Source organism: Dreissena polymorpha, chromosome 15, assembly GCF_020536995.1.
Source record: "Dreissena polymorpha isolate Duluth1 chromosome 15, UMN_Dpol_1.0, whole genome shotgun sequence".
Taxonomy (NCBI): domain Eukaryota; kingdom Metazoa; phylum Mollusca; class Bivalvia; order Myida; family Dreissenidae; genus Dreissena; species Dreissena polymorpha.
The window spans coordinates 35,924,445-35,940,799 of NC_068369.1; the positions used below are offsets into that span (position 1 = coordinate 35,924,445).

General features: G+C 31.6%; 1 protein-coding gene across 1 annotated transcript in view; it reads right to left on the reverse strand.

The window, feature by feature from the left end:
• LOC127859685 (uncharacterized) overlaps positions 1-16,355 on the reverse strand; it is a 46,136-nt gene that overhangs the window by 17,755 nt on the left and 12,026 nt on the right. Inside the window, exons 2-4 of the mRNA XM_052397192.1 lie at positions 7,450-7,525; positions 6,987-7,173; positions 4,947-5,116 (exon numbers count right to left, since the gene is read on the reverse strand). Coding sequence (XP_052253152.1) covers positions 4,947-5,116; positions 6,987-7,173; positions 7,450-7,525 — 433 coding nt within the window. The remainder of the gene's footprint in view (positions 1-4,946; positions 5,117-6,986; positions 7,174-7,449; positions 7,526-16,355) is intronic.

A 16,355-nucleotide genomic window follows, 5' to 3' on the forward strand; every position in this document is an offset into this window, starting at 1 on the left:
TACCGTTTTGCGTACTTTGTCAACCAATTTTTTAGCCACTACCAATATTATTATTTTCAAGTAGAACCTACAGCAAGGTTGTTGAGTGTGGGGAATTAAAATTTACTGTTTTTATTTTGATATTAATGGTTTGAATTAACATCGGCTTAAATAACAATGAATACTGTAGGGCAGATTTTGCAATTGTTAGAAGCTTAATTTTCGGATAAAATTCCTGCGTTTTGTCAAGGTTGGTTTCTCGTTGTTTTTCAGTGTGTTTGTTTTTCAACCAATATAAAAGCGTGTCTATGTGGATGGAATTCAATGTAAAATAAATGTACTGAACCAATCACGGTGTCTGAATGAGTCGTGTTGGCAGTGAACATGAAGATTTAAGAAGATATATTTGTGTCTGTTTACCCGAAACTGGGCGAAATTTGTCAAAATGTAACAAACATATAATTTGATATTTTGTTGTTGAACTTTCCTGTTATGACATTAATTACATTTTTCGTTGAGAATGTTTTGTGCATGCATTCTTCTTTCCATTCGATTTTCACTGTATGTAATTTAAGATGATTATTTAACAGTTGATTAGTTGACAGCAGACACACTGTGAATTGAATAGGGCTGTATAATACAATTTATTTAGAAAATTTCTAAGCAATCCCTCAATGCCATGTAATCAATAACATTGTCATTCATTGTTTCTATTCTTGTCAGAATTTCAAGTGTGATGATGTCCATATTAATGGTTGTGCTCATGATGAAATAGAAAACATGTTAATTGTTTTTTAAGCTGCATCATATCGGTCAATTGTTTCAGCAAAAAATACAGATCAAAACCGAGCAGTACGAACAACAAAGCAAGTGCTCATTATTATCAGGTATCATATGACTAACACCCTGCTTTTTTTACCTTATATGTGTAAAGCATCCTGCAATTAAAACAAATATCCTATGCAAAGTTATGAGGATGCTTTGTTTCAAACACAGCATTATGTATTTAAAGAAAATATATTATGTTACAGGATAGATAACAGTATACGCTCTTGATGAAGCATTAATGCCAAGAAAGGGATTAGCATTTATCCTGCCACATGCCTTTAAATCAGCCTGATAACCAGGTATCCTAATATCCCAAAAGATATAAGGCTAGATGACCACATGATCTCGAATATCCGTCAGTTGCTCTCCGCGCATGCGCATGCCTGTACTATTTTCTTTTAATAAAATATACTTTATTTCAATTTTAAAAAATACAAAATAAATGTAAAGTACTGTTTGTTATAACATAATTGTTTTAACAGCATAATTTAGTCTTTGTGTATTGAATTTATAACGATTGACTCGATTTCTGTGTTGTTTAACAAGATGAAAGCTAGACTAAGCGTTTTGCATTACGTGACGTCACAATGTTTTTGTTCGAGTGTTTTTTTCCCATATTAAATATTTAAACACAAAATAATCGAAAACTAGATATTTAGGAAACATTTCAACGAATGTTGTAAATGTGACAGGATAAATAGAATAGTAGGTTGGTGACGTGGATGAAGAATGATTATCTGGCTCGTCGGAGGATCTTATCGGGTGAGCCGAACTTCCTCCGACTTGCCAGATAACCATTCTCCATCCACGTCACCAACCTATTATTCTATATGTAACCAGCTTAGTTAATCCTTGTTTTCAATACTATGGTGACGACAATTAATAATAAAATTAATAATTACATACGTACTTGTATTTATTACATAAGTAATAATATACATGTATTAAATGCATGTATGATCAATTAATTAAAGAGCATGATTCTTTATATTTATGTTTTAATTTAGAACATTTACTATGTTCTGTTCTCTGTGCATATCTGGAAGGTTCAGAGTGAATGCTAAACCAAAACAAGACTATTTTAATTGAAAACATAAATTGATTAATAATTGTTTGTGTTATTTTCACACATATCAAGTTTGAAAAGAAAAATATCAATTGAGAAAAAAGAGTGCATATCATATTGGTTGTAATTTCAATAAATTGTGGACAAGTAGGTGGTCGCCACTGTGTGATGTATTTTGTACGTGTTTGTACAAGGTTGCTGATAAGGAATCAGTCATTTATATATTTTTTTATTATTGCAAATCTTCAAATATGAATTTTGCAAGATATGGTTCAATCTCAGCTTATCAGGTTTACATCTTCCTACAGTTTGGAATTGTGTGGATGATAATATGGCCAATATATTGTGTTAATAGAGTGTTGGCATTGACATTTTTTAACAGATAATTTTTATTCCAGACTTAACAGGTCATTTTTCATCAAGGAATAACACACAAACATGTTGATTGATATGCATGAATGTGCATTACATAACATCAACTATGCGTATTTTGTGTTGTTTTGTAATCACTCTGTAATCCATAAGAATACAAAGTAAGCATATTACTATATTTTTTATCATAATGGAATATAATGTAGATTGTATTCATTTTAATTTAAGTCTGCACACTTAGTCAGATACATTATATCTATTTGATGATTATGATAATTAACTCCCTCATAGTGATGTTCACTATAAAATAGTAATAAGATCATAATAAATAAACTGTATTGCAGGCCTGGTATGTGTTCTAAAAATTTAAAAATACTGTTGTAGTGTAGTTCATAGTTTAGTTCACAGTGGCATCAATATATATGATGTAAATGTTCATGTTTTGTGAATATTGTTTAATTACCGGTAAACAAACATTTGGTTGTGTTAAGTATCTATGGTGACGTGGCGTTTTAAATGTGCAGTGCTTATTGCTTTAATTCTGTTTTAGTTGAAAAGCATGTTTTAAACCCCTTCCTATGCGATAAGTGAATTGTGTAATCTATATACACTTACTGCATGCTAAGTTGGATAATATTTTGACTATAAATACATTGTTGATAGAAAATATCATGTATATGCTATTGACAAAATACTGTTTCCATAGCAACTATTAACTTAATTGAAGTTGTCTCATTAATTTGATCTATCGATAAACAAAAAACAGATATATATATATATATATGGCAGTAGAGATGCACAACACACACTTATCATGAGCAGTTAATCTTTCTTGTGTCAAGTTGGAAGCTATCCAAAATGTTCAATTTCTGAATACACGCCTATTTCCAGAAAATGTGCATACATTTTTAATATAATGAATATGTTGACCATGTTCCATATCTGTCCAGAACTTATTTTGTTAATTTTGCTGTTATGTGTGTCTTTAAATCTTTGAAATAGTAATTCATATGAACAAACAACCTTTTTTGTTTGCATGACAACCATGAGTATTTAATTCATTATAATACTGTAATAAATTTTGTACTTCGTACTCAATTATGTTCAACACAATGCGCGAAAAATGGCGTTAGTATCAACACACACTGATCAACATAACATGTAACGTTTGTGATATGATACACAAAAAATGGCATAACTTCGTTATTTTCTGGTATTTTGATGCTCACATTTCGGATTTTGATTATTAAGATGTAGCACTTTCATAATGTATGCTTAACCAGAATGGTCAAAATCGCGTTCTCAGCCACATATGCATACGGCATTCACACGCAAAATGGATTTGTTTGTATTTATTAATTTACGATGTATGCAGACTTGCCATTGATTGATAGAAAGATGCACACATACTAATAAATATGAACATGATGTAATAATGCTTACACACTTGTTCTCATGCACCGTTCATGGGCTGATGGACATTCCCTTCCCTTCACAGTACAATATTCATAATTAAATACGTTTTCAAATGTTCAATTTATTGTAGAAAAATAATATGCTTACTTGTACTAAATTATAAAAGGTCGTCCCAATGAAAATCGTGATCGAGGAGAAAACACATATGTTTGCAAGTATATTTATATCATGTATTTAGGATTATTACTGCAATCGGATTTTTTTTTTAAATAGTTACAGCAAACGGATTGTTGTCAATGTATATAATACATCGGTTTGCGTATATGTTCATATAAGCAAATGGTGCCAATGTTTAATATATAAAGATAGCGCCTCGAATGTAGGTCAAGCTAAGAACTCACAATGTTTTTGTTAAAATGTACAATGTAGGAGTGTTATAAAACAGCAATCTTACAAAAACTGAAGGATTATATATTTGAAAGCAAAACTAAATTATCCACGACACTTTAAGGAACATACGAGTGTTCGTGTTCTTATACAAGTTGTCGTTTTTTTCTCAATAATAATAAATTCACAATTATTGCCGTATAATGTATGTATGTTAAGTCAGCATTCGTATGGCTTAATAAAATGTCTTCATTTCTGAAAATGCCATTTATTACACCCCACAACTGTTGTTCGTGTTTACTGTAATAAAATAGCTTTTCTGTTAGGTAATAAGACTTATCATTATTTTTGCACTATTGCATAATTCTGGAATAAGTTGAGACATTATTAAAATTAAATATGTATTTATGTGCGTAGCGAGTCTATGGAGTCTACGCTACATTAATTAAGGTAAATAGTGCAGTAAATACACATACATAGACACCTTACAGTATTCATGTATCGTTCATAATAGTATTCACTTTATCCATTTGCAATACATTAAACCGTTTGATATTTATACTGAAAGCAATTGTACTATATGCTATTTATGTTTCTACGGATGCAATCAATAATAACGATGTTTAATAAAGATATGAAGAGTGCTGTATTCATGTCTTCCATGCATTTCCGAAAGTGTATCTGCTATAATTGCCCGCCGAGTTTGTAATATCGCTAGATGTCCGACTTCTTTTATTCGGATTGTTATGGTTACATTAGCCAAATGTGGCTAAACCTTTTTGTCTTTGTGTCACTTGCATTTGCTATAACAAATTATTTTCTGCACTTAAGTTAAACTTGAGTGGGTTTAGCTTTGAAAATGTAAGCCAACTTAATATGCGTAACTACATAATATTACCTTTATTGTGTCCTTATTCCGTCCAAGGCGGTCCAAACAGACTATTCCAATAGTTGGACATTTATTTGTATCGTGTTCTTCATAGTGTGCACGGTTGTTGAACTCATGTACAGCGTCTCCGACAAGTCGGGTAACTCCATCGTTGGTTCCGCCAGTCACTATACATGTTCCTATTAATATAAATGTTAAACATGTAAGGTATGGTATGTGTAACCCACATTAAAACCAGTCTCTCACTAGGTTGGGATTTTAAAAGTATTATTTCAATACTTTTATGATTATCAGCCTTTTGTTTCTTGGATGCAATTGATTTAAGGACATTCGCCACATAGATAATACCTCACTTCTAATTGCTTTATGTTTATTGAAAGCCAATAATACAGCCAATATAATTCCGTAAACGCCCAAACTCAGCATGCGAGTTAACAACTTTTAACGCATGTTTGCGACGTAAAAGGCGGAACCGTTTTAATTGTATCGTGTCAAATTGCCATCAGTCAATGGCAATATGCACGACGCAGGTACCAAAAGAACATTTCATAAATATATTGTTTTGTTATGATAGGTTCTTTTTATTGATAACCAATTTCCTTCGGGTCAGTAAACGTTTTTTCGTACAGTTCGATCACCTAAGCGATGTGTTTTTTAAACGAAATATAACTGATTGAAAGCCACCATTGTAATGTGTTATTTAAAGGGATCTTTTCACGCTTTGGTAAATTGACAAAATTGAAAAAAGTTGTTTCAGATTCGCACATTTTCGTTTTAGTTATGATATTTGTGAGGAAACAGTAATACTGAACATTTACCATGGTCTAATATAGCCATCATATGCATCTTTTGACGATTTTAAAACCTAAAAATTATAAAGCGTTGCAACGCGAAACGATTGAATAATTTGGAGAGTTCTGTTTTTGTCGTTAAATTTTGTGAAACTACGAAGATTGCTTATATAAGGTATAAAATACGTCAGGCTTGTGTACTCGGCGGAATAGCTCAGTAGGCTAGAGCGTTTTTACTTCAGGACTCTGGCAGGACTCCAGGGGTCACTGGTTCGAAACCTGCTCCGGGCAATGTTCTTTTCCTTTTTTTAATTTTATTCTTGATTTTTTACTGGAGCTTTTACGATCCAATGTTTACATTTATCAATATAAAGCATTTAATGAATAAGTTAAAAAATGCCAAAATCTGTGAAAAGGCCCCTTTAAACGATTACTCACGAAACAAATTATCAGACGAATACACATGGGAAAATCTAAAATTATTTAAATGAGAAAGTGGGTAATATGAACTTTAATCCAAATTTTCAATTAAGTTCAAAACAAAAAACAAGCATCTAAGATTACACTTATACCGAAACATTTATTGCAGCTGTTTGAAGAAAATAAATTGAATGTGTATTTTTTTAAATAGATCCTCAAATAGTACTCGGTTTGTACCAATATTATTTTAGTTGACATGGTTTTGACTAGGAAAAGAAACAACTTCTGTAAATATTATTTTAAATTTTGAAAATAAATATTTTTCTGATAAAATAGAAAATATGCACTTAATTATGAAATCACAGGGCACACATCTAAATGTAGTTTTAGCTTTCACAACACACATTAATGTTACCTTGGTCGACATTCGAGAAAGTATAATTATTTGCATTAGTTAAAGACATATTTTTACCAAGAGAAACTCGAATCGAACAATTTGAACTATGATTGTAAAGGAAGTGACCGCTGTGTAAAATAAAAAAAGGCTTCATGGATCAAAAACTGTTTCCAAGTGATCAATAAAGGGGAACCAGTATCAAATGTTAACATAAATTTAATATAATTATACATTAGAAAGTTGATGGTTATATTACTTTGAACGCTTTAAAACTATTTTACAAACATTAACAAAAGACATTGAAATGAAGATTATCGGTGATTCAAAATGTAGTGGTCAATGTATGGCTATGTTGTAAATATGGACTCAAGATCTTCGGACAGTCTCTTCGCATTTGAAACTTTTGCAAGGAAACACACCTTTATTATGATTGACATTTACCTGGTAAGAAATGTCTTATGCCTTCTTTGAATGCTTCACTACCTGCTTCATCCAACTCATCCGCACCGGAAGTGACTGACAGCAGAATATTTTTATTAGGAACTCTCCATAGCTTGTTAACAACGCCTTCCGCCACTTGCTGCATAATACTTTCACTGTCCCCAGCATCAGCATTAATCTTGATGAACTGATGTGCAAAAGGATATAAGATGTTGTATAAAGGCTAATAATAATTGTTAAATATGTTGTATGAATTTTATATTTCAGAGTTGTTTTGTTAAGTTGGTTTTAAATACATTAACACATTCATTTATGCAAAATGAGCACTGTGAAATGCACGTGTTTTTTTTAAACATGTAAATATTAAATTACATGTTAAATAGCATTTTCATTCAATGAATTGTTTGCTGATAAGATTACACGTTGTACATGTGTAAGTATATAATAATGAGTGATAACTCACTTTTGCATCACTCAAGTGTGTGTTGTCTTTGATAAAGCGGAGTTTTCCACTGGTATATGTCTTCTTATAAAATGCACTGAAACATCATAGAAGCTGGCACATCATTGTAGAAAATTAAAATAATGATAGACAATTCAAAACAATCTGAATTAATGTATGATTGTATATAACGCGAAGGGTAATAACACTTATCGCAACGCATCAGACGGAGTTTGCTGGTTGTTTAATGTAGTGCTAGGTCAAGTAGTATTTTTCGCAAAATAAGACTACTCGGTTGTAACTCGCTGTTGATTTGAAAATGCCTACAAACAATGTTTCAAAGAATTAGGAACAATTTTTGTGGAGATCTTGAGTTGAATCGAAGGATCTGAATGATGGGTGGAAAGACAGAATGACGGACGAATGGTTGATACAGCAACTGTTGTCCCCTATATTTAAAACCTTATTATATCAATATTATAAATCTGAATGGAACAAGCAGCGATTAAAATTACACAAATGATGATATTGGGGCAATAAATATGAAAGTCATAATTATTGCAATTTATGCAATGACATGTATCATCAAATATTATTATTGATCGTGTTAGATTACGGTATAATAACAACACAAGTGTCAACACCAAACAAAAATGCTAGTCAGTATAACCCTTTTGTACTTGGGAAAGAAGAAGATTCCAACCGAATAACCAACTGTTGGTTAGTAACTGAACGACTTAATAGTAACATTTTCACATGAAAGATGTATCTTTTGGACAAGTTTAAGTGTACGTCAAACATTCGAGTACTAGTATGTGCGATGATACAAGTTCATGTTTCTTCTCCGCGCTTGAATGGGATTTGTTGTTGAAACCAAACAAGCATTTCTACATGAACACAAACTAAACAAGAACCGAATTAAAACCTATCAAGTTGTCTTACTAATTAATAATATCAAAAACTGCATATAGCATATTTCTACTATTATTTGTGTTATTAAACGCCAGCCTCTCGCATGGACGAGTACGGTATAAAGGAACCATTTCCTTAAATATATATAATAGCAACACATGTAAACATAGGTTCCTTTCAAGAGCACACGTGTCATTTTTGCATTTATAAGAAAAAAATTGCCAATTCCATATTAATTAGTCAAGCCGAACAGGGAACTGTATTGTCGTACTTAAAATATTACAATTCAAATTAGCCAAAGTACTATATATATCCACAACATTAATTTAGGTTGGATAATAACCTTTTACTTAGGTTTATAAATTGATCAGCAAGTACGTTTGAATAAGGAAAAAACAACAGTTTGTTTCTTCCTTAATCAAACCGGAAAAGGCACTGACATTTTATTTTAAATATAAATATCTTTCAGCAAAATTGTAAAAATTGACGAAAATTAGTGCTCATGTAAGTTTGAAATTAAAATATGTATAGTAATACAAGCTTGCTTAGTTTTATTCCGCTGAAATTCCAGTGGTCTTTTTTAACTTAAAACTAGTTAAAATGAACAAAAGTGTACTAAATATTAATATAACTCATTGTCTATGCATGTTGAATAACCCAATATGCATTGCAATACATTACAACTTATAACATTGTCCATCTTCGCGGATGAGAACGGGAATATGAATCAGTTCCTTTTATTTCCCGTATTCAAATAAAATGGAAAACTGGTATTTTCTTACTTAAAATTAAATTAGCATTAATCAAAGTGTATTACGTACCATCGAAAATCTTGCCAATCCACGTTATTGCATTACCAATATACATTGAAATACATTTCTACTTTGTAAATGATAACGATATTCCCCTCTCGTTGCTATATAAAGAAAAAAGATACCAGTTACGTATTTCTTACTCAAGACAAATACAGTAAATGCTAACAAAAACGTATTTACAGGTACCATACTGTATTACATACTTGTTCAATATACCGAAATTCCTAAGATTGAAATCGTAATTTATTTTGTTTTTTATCGTGGGGATTGAGTGACATTTGTGTAACGTCATAACAACTAACCTATGTGAGTAATTTTCGATCAGAATTATCTTATATATTCAATCCTTTTGGGTTGAATCAGACATAAACATGGCACATGGAATCTCTTAGTCTCTTAGCACTGCAACTATCGCTCATTGCAGTCAACATAATACCTTTATAAAACAACACCTGCGATATGTTGTAAACATAAAAGAAGTCGAGTTCAAGTAGGGTAGTATTTCATAATTCGTGTTCAGTAGCATTCGATCAAATCGTAACCGCAAAACATCACAAACGCAAACGCATACTATCGTTATAGTGCATTCATTAATATCAAACTAAATAGGGGATATCGCTGGAATTATATCCTTACTTACACATATGATGATCAATCTTAAGCCAGAATAATGTCACGTTCTCTATCCAATAATTGCGATCGCAAAAATAACTTAATAAGTAGTCAATATGTATACCACCCATATCCATTCGTTGCGCTTACTGTGAATATCATCTGTAAAATCGTACAATACATAGCAACCACAATCGCATTTTATCGTAACTTTTTAGATTTTATTAAGTCGTATTTAGCACACCTATAAACATGTACATTTTCGTCAAAATATTGTTGAAATAGGCATAGCAATATATATTGTATGTTCAACCCACGAGTGATTCTTTATTTGTTCTTTGTTGTAACGTTTTGGATTTATATTGTATTTTGTAAGCACTTATATTATTCCCTGTAAATACGAACATGTCACACATATTACGGTATATAATATAATTATAGATTCATATCTTATAACAAAATCATTTAATTGAACTATTTACGAAAAACCACAAAGAGGCACAAACACTAGAGGCCTTCTACGATAGATATCATTGATCCTAATTCGCTCTTCCCTGATTAAACCATACGCATAAGGAACGGGCAGTCGAGTATAATTCTTGATTATACAAAATGATTAAGAATGATCCTACTATAAAAAAATGTCAGCGACACATTCGGAATCTGTAAATAGATCTATTATAATTAACACATGGCAGATAAATTCAAACATATATATTTCGCAACAATATCCAGAATACTATTATAATAGCAATCAATAATAAAAAAAAAATAAATAGAAGTGCATGCGTTGAACATGCCTTTTTCTGTGCGAACGTCTTTTTGTAGATATTTTACAAAACATGTTATCTATATTTTATTTCAATCACGCGTGTGAACAAAAATATAGTTGTTCGCTTGAACAATAGGATCCCATTCTTAAAAGAACGGAATGGAACTAAATGGAATGAAACGGAAAGTAACGGAAAGAAAAGGGACAGAACGGTCGTAGAAGTAGTTGTTCTGGTATAAGCATAAGTAGCAAGTAGTAGTAGTAGTAGTAGTAGTAGTAGTAGTAGTAGTAGTAGTAGTAGTAGTAGTAGTAGTAGTAGTAGTAGTAGTAGTAGTAGTAGTAATAGTCGTAGTAGTAGTAGTAGAAGTAGTAGTAGTAGTAGTTGTTGTAGTAGTAGTATTAGTAGTAATAGTAGTAGTGTTAGTGCAAGTAGTAGTATAAATAGTGGTAGTAATATTAATAGTAGTAGAAGTAGTAGTAGTAGTAGTGGTAGAAAGTAGTAGTAGTAGTAGTAGTAGTAGTAGTAGAGTAGTAGTAGTAGTAGTAGTAGTAGTAGTAGTAGTAGTAGTAGTAGTAGTAGTAGTAGTCGTAGTAGTATAGTAGTAGTAGTAGTAGTAGTAGTAGTAGTAGTAGTAGTAGTGGTAGTAGTGGTAGTAGTTATGTAGTTGTAGTAGTAGTAGTAGTAGTAGTAGCAGACATAGTTGTAGTAGTAGATGTAGAAGTAGTAGTAGCAGTAGCAGTAGTAGTAGTAGTAGTAGTAGTAGTAGTAGTAGTAGTAGTAGTAGTAGTAGTAGTAGTAGTAGTAGTAGTAGTAGTAGTAGTAGTAGTAGTAGTAGTAGTAGTAGTAGTAGAAGTAGAGTAGTAGTAGTAGTGATTATTATCCTCATTCAACCACGTAAAAGGAAGTCGAGTATGAATAAACTAGAATATGTAGCAAATCTGCCATAATGCATGTTTGTATCATAAATACAAGTAATGTTCATGGTATGGTGGGTGACATATTATTCAGGTTTAAGTCGTTAATGACAAGCACGTACAAGCATCACCATGTGTGATGCAGATTTTAACCATCAATTACATCTAGATTAGGTTAATGTGTGATGGAGATAGAAACCGAAACATAGACATATATAATACGTTAAGGTTGAATAAGAAATTGAAACTGTTATGTATGCCGCAGTCGAAATAATAATTAAAAAAGAACAAGGAACCTGCTCAACATTGTCTTAGGTATAGATTTGGATGAAGTTGAAATTGATTTCTCATATTTAATTTTGTAATCTAAGCCATGGACCGGAATCTTACATGCCCGTTTCAAAGTAAGCGTGCTTAACTGCGGGGCATGTTATTAAAAAGTGACGCTCATTGATCAATACACTTGACGACAATAAAATAATCACTGAATCAATATGTGCAAGTTTTATTGTTGGCCTTACTTCAACTTAGAAGTTAGTACCCACAACTTAGTAACTCGATCCAACGAATTAATAAGCCGTTGGAACGAGAGTGGCATCGGGATGAATAAGTGTACGTCCTGGGATCGATTTTGTAAGTCGTGGAATCGACATTACAAGTTTGTAAGACATTTTCATCCAATGATTATCAAACCAATATGTTTCATTTTATTCGATCATTTTATAATAATATTTGTCGTCTGTGTATCCTCCATTTTGAATCATGCGTAAAACAACATTTATTTTCATTGGCTATTTAAGCTGTAACAACTTTATATTACTCTCGTTATTTATTCCTCTCGTTTATACGAGCAATTACGTGGCTGCAAAACCGTAGCTATGTCTTCCCACAACTAACTTAGGCGTTTTGGCTTACTTCGTTCATGTGACTTGCTAAGGTGCCCGCGAGTCAGTTATATCGCCGTAAAATACCCACATACAAAAGCAATATTTCTCTTTGTCCAATGATAGTTTTAGGACTATGTGAAGTATGTTATGCTGAAATTATTATTGCAAATTATATAAGTTTAGCAAACATAAATCAGCACAAATTCAGTATGAAATCAGTAATGATAGGCAAATAATTCTAACGTCGCTTTATCATGAATACGCTAGCTATATCTTCTTTATTTTGGCGACAACTGTATTTTCCCTAACACGTGTGAGTTTATAATAAGAAACATAATACAGTAAAGAAAATAGATTAATGTCACGTGTACTAAATACTCGTTCATGGTCATCGTGTCCGTGTTAATTTCTAGTTACACTATAGCCACATCAATAATCAGTTCTAATAGTTAAGAAAAATATATTTTTGTTGCAAATATGTTTCTTACTAACGAGTCAACAAACACCAGACATGTTTCTGTAGATGAGGCATAGATGCCCCACATTCCGATGGTTGTCAAAAATGTTAGCTATATTGAATGTAACTGTGTCATAATCATACATTTACATTCTCACAATTATCTGTAAAAGCTCGAATCTTTCAAACAGCAATTATGTATTAGTTTCATTCGGTTCACTATAACAAAGTGCAAAACACCAGTTGCTCAGGCAGTATGGTATTCCTATATACACACGTTCGTGGTCCTTCATAGCAAGTGACCAATTGCAAAAACATTACGCACAATACGAAACAACATACAGTAGAATAAAGCTTGGGTCACCGCCTTGGAACGGTCATCCTTAGCATTGGGGGTTTAAACTGGTTTAGAGCACTCAGATTAACACATGGCCCAGCAATATTCATGATACATTTAAGTGTAATACAATTGAACAACAGAGTTACAACGTGACATGAAAGTTCGAACAAGTGTCAACAGCAGTTAGTAAATTTTCTGCAAACATGTAAATTACCAAAAAAGATTGGATATGAGAAAATATCGGAAAAAAAAATCAACGTTTTATAGACAGGTTTGTGAGACATATTCCCAGACGGTATCGTGCCAAACTCTATCGACCTTTAAAATATTCAAAATGAGATTTACGTCATGACACGTGTTTTACAACAGCATTAACATTAGCGTTTATGTGTACAGCCCTATTGAGAACTTTAAAACATTGTCTGTCTTAGATCATGATGGATTATAGCATGGCTATCTGTAGTATCGGCCCTCTTAATGAATACATACGCGTTGGATTGGGTGAACAAATACAAAGACACCAGAATGTGTTATATGTCATTTATAGATACATGCGTATTTTTGACATTACAACGAAAACTGCAATTAAATCTGCATTGTTTTGAGAAAATACAGGCTAGACTTAGCTCCCAGTAGTAATCTGTTTCATGTTCGGTTTGGTTGCTAAGATTTGTTACTATGTGCATGTTCTTGTTTAAAAAAAAAGTAACTTAATAAAAAAACGAAACTCTTGCTTACGTTTAATTAACATATATATACATTATATTAAAAAATAAGCGGCATATAAAGTATTTGATAAATTATTAATCCATAAATAAACTAATACAATGGTATGCTACCAATAAAAATCAGAGCATCATCCCGGAATAAACATAACCTAGTGTCCAACGAAAACCGAAAATAATGAAATTGATCGTCGTTATAGTCATAGATAACCATCAAATAAATTACAATTTCTAACAAAATGAAACACATTTCAATAATTATTGGATGTTTTTCGTGACAGGCACGGTACCATTAGGAGGGGCCGATACTATGCGAAATAGAGATAACATATTAAGGACAGACAATTGTTATTTCGATCAAAATATCTTGATTGGAAAGAAGACATACCAATATCCATGTAAACAATTATTTTGATATTGTCATTTACTTTTGCGGCTCACTTAAACAGTCAACAATGTTGACATTAGTAAAGGAGTGGAGTGAAATAAAGTGTTGTAATATATATATATAATATGAAATTCGAGTCATCGTTATAGTCTCCATCGTTGATGGCATGAGGAGTATATAATAAAGTATATAGTATATAGATATAATAAAAAAACTAGGAATAGAGGATGGCCTATTATTTCAGTTATCATTTGCGATATGAATTCGCTTAAAATTGTCATTTGGTAAAAGGGTTACAGCATTTGCAAAAATTGAACATAAAAGTAAATTGTAATTAATGTTTGCGAAATGTTGTTTTCTCTGTAGAATAGTACAAACATAAAAGCATTGCATATAGCAATATGACCACATATATTAAGTTTACATATTAAAATATACCATAACATTCATCATAAAATGTTGTACATAAGAACAAACTAAAAATGCTGAATTAAATTGCGTAAAATAAACTAATAATGCAAATTTTAAGCAATGCTTTTGAAATAAAGATGTTATTGTATGCGTTATGATTTGTTGTATCATATGGGAGACATCAGTAAATATTTTAACAAACAAATCATTTGTATATTTCAAACAAATGTTCATACTTTTTACAAATCCAGACGTTGCAGAGCTTAATTTTCATCTTACAATAAAGATATACCGTTTACTCTCTAGTCCACTAGTTTTTATATCATTTATTTTAGGATGCGGAATCCCAAGTATTATTTCCCGACATTTAATATGAAAAGGTATGCGTGGTGTTCTTCTACAATAATCTCCACATCAAATTTAAACATTATTTGGGGTAAATGAGGTACCAGGGAAAGTGCATAGTATTTTCTACTCATTATTACAGAATGTACATAGATAATTGGCAACAATTTTCCTTTTGAAATAAGAGATTTTGTTCCCAATGTATTGTGCACTGGCGTCATCTGGACATACACGTTGTAAGGCAAAGAAGTAACATAGTTACACAGTTAGCAATCGGAAGCAGTTTACATTATGTAATTAATACACCTATGCCTTACGTTTCGTCTGAATTATTTAAATAGTATTTGCCAATCCCACTGTATTATGTTCGGATATCTTTTACATGCAACAGAAGGATTTAATCACGAACACTATAAGATAAAATATTATACTGTTCTTAATGTTTGTCGTTATTAAACACTTACAGAAGGCTTTGTGTGATCATACGCATGAGAAAATTAAAATTATGGGTTTCCGTATGTACCATATTAACCGTATAATAAAGATGTACTTATGTGTGTTTGAGCCTAACAAATAAAGCTGAAACTTCGTCATTTTCTTCATAAACAAAGTATAAGCACATTGGATTAATTAAAGGTTGATGCATACCAAAAATGTACGATCAATTGATGTTCGATTACATTTCCTACCTTGACGAGGAGGCCCAGACTTTAGGTTCGGACTCTTGAGAAGTCGTTTGTGGCGATGGCGTTGGTTGTTCTTGTTCAACGGTCGCGCGTAAAAAGGAAAACGCATTGACATTATGTGTTTTAATATCAAATGAAAGTTTCATATATTGAGCTACTGAATACAAAAACTATGGAATCAGAATGAGTTTAAATATGGTGATTATTTTAGAAAGTACATGGAATAAACTAGGTAATGTTTTTATCAGAACTTAAGTAACGGTTTTAAACATATAACAATTGTGCCCATCTGATAACATGACATCATCGTAAACACATCGTATAAACAACACAAATCCATAACCATTCTAGCAAGATCTATTTCAATTTGCAATGTCTTATCAATTTATTTAAAATTAGTTTGTTAATGATTGGTGTTTGGAACATAGTGTGCTTGATGTAATGTACATTCAAATTGTTTATTATTCAATTGATGTATCTATTAAGCATGTTTGTTTAGTTTTTATTAATTTTTTAAAAATAAGCTGATAATCTGTATGCCGATATCGGAGATTAAAATGTAAATTAATGTCATAATTGCGTCAATGGCAACTAACTATTTTATTTTCTAACAAAACTAAGCAAACCATGTCGTAGGGTTTTTAAACCGAAAGGTTCAGTTA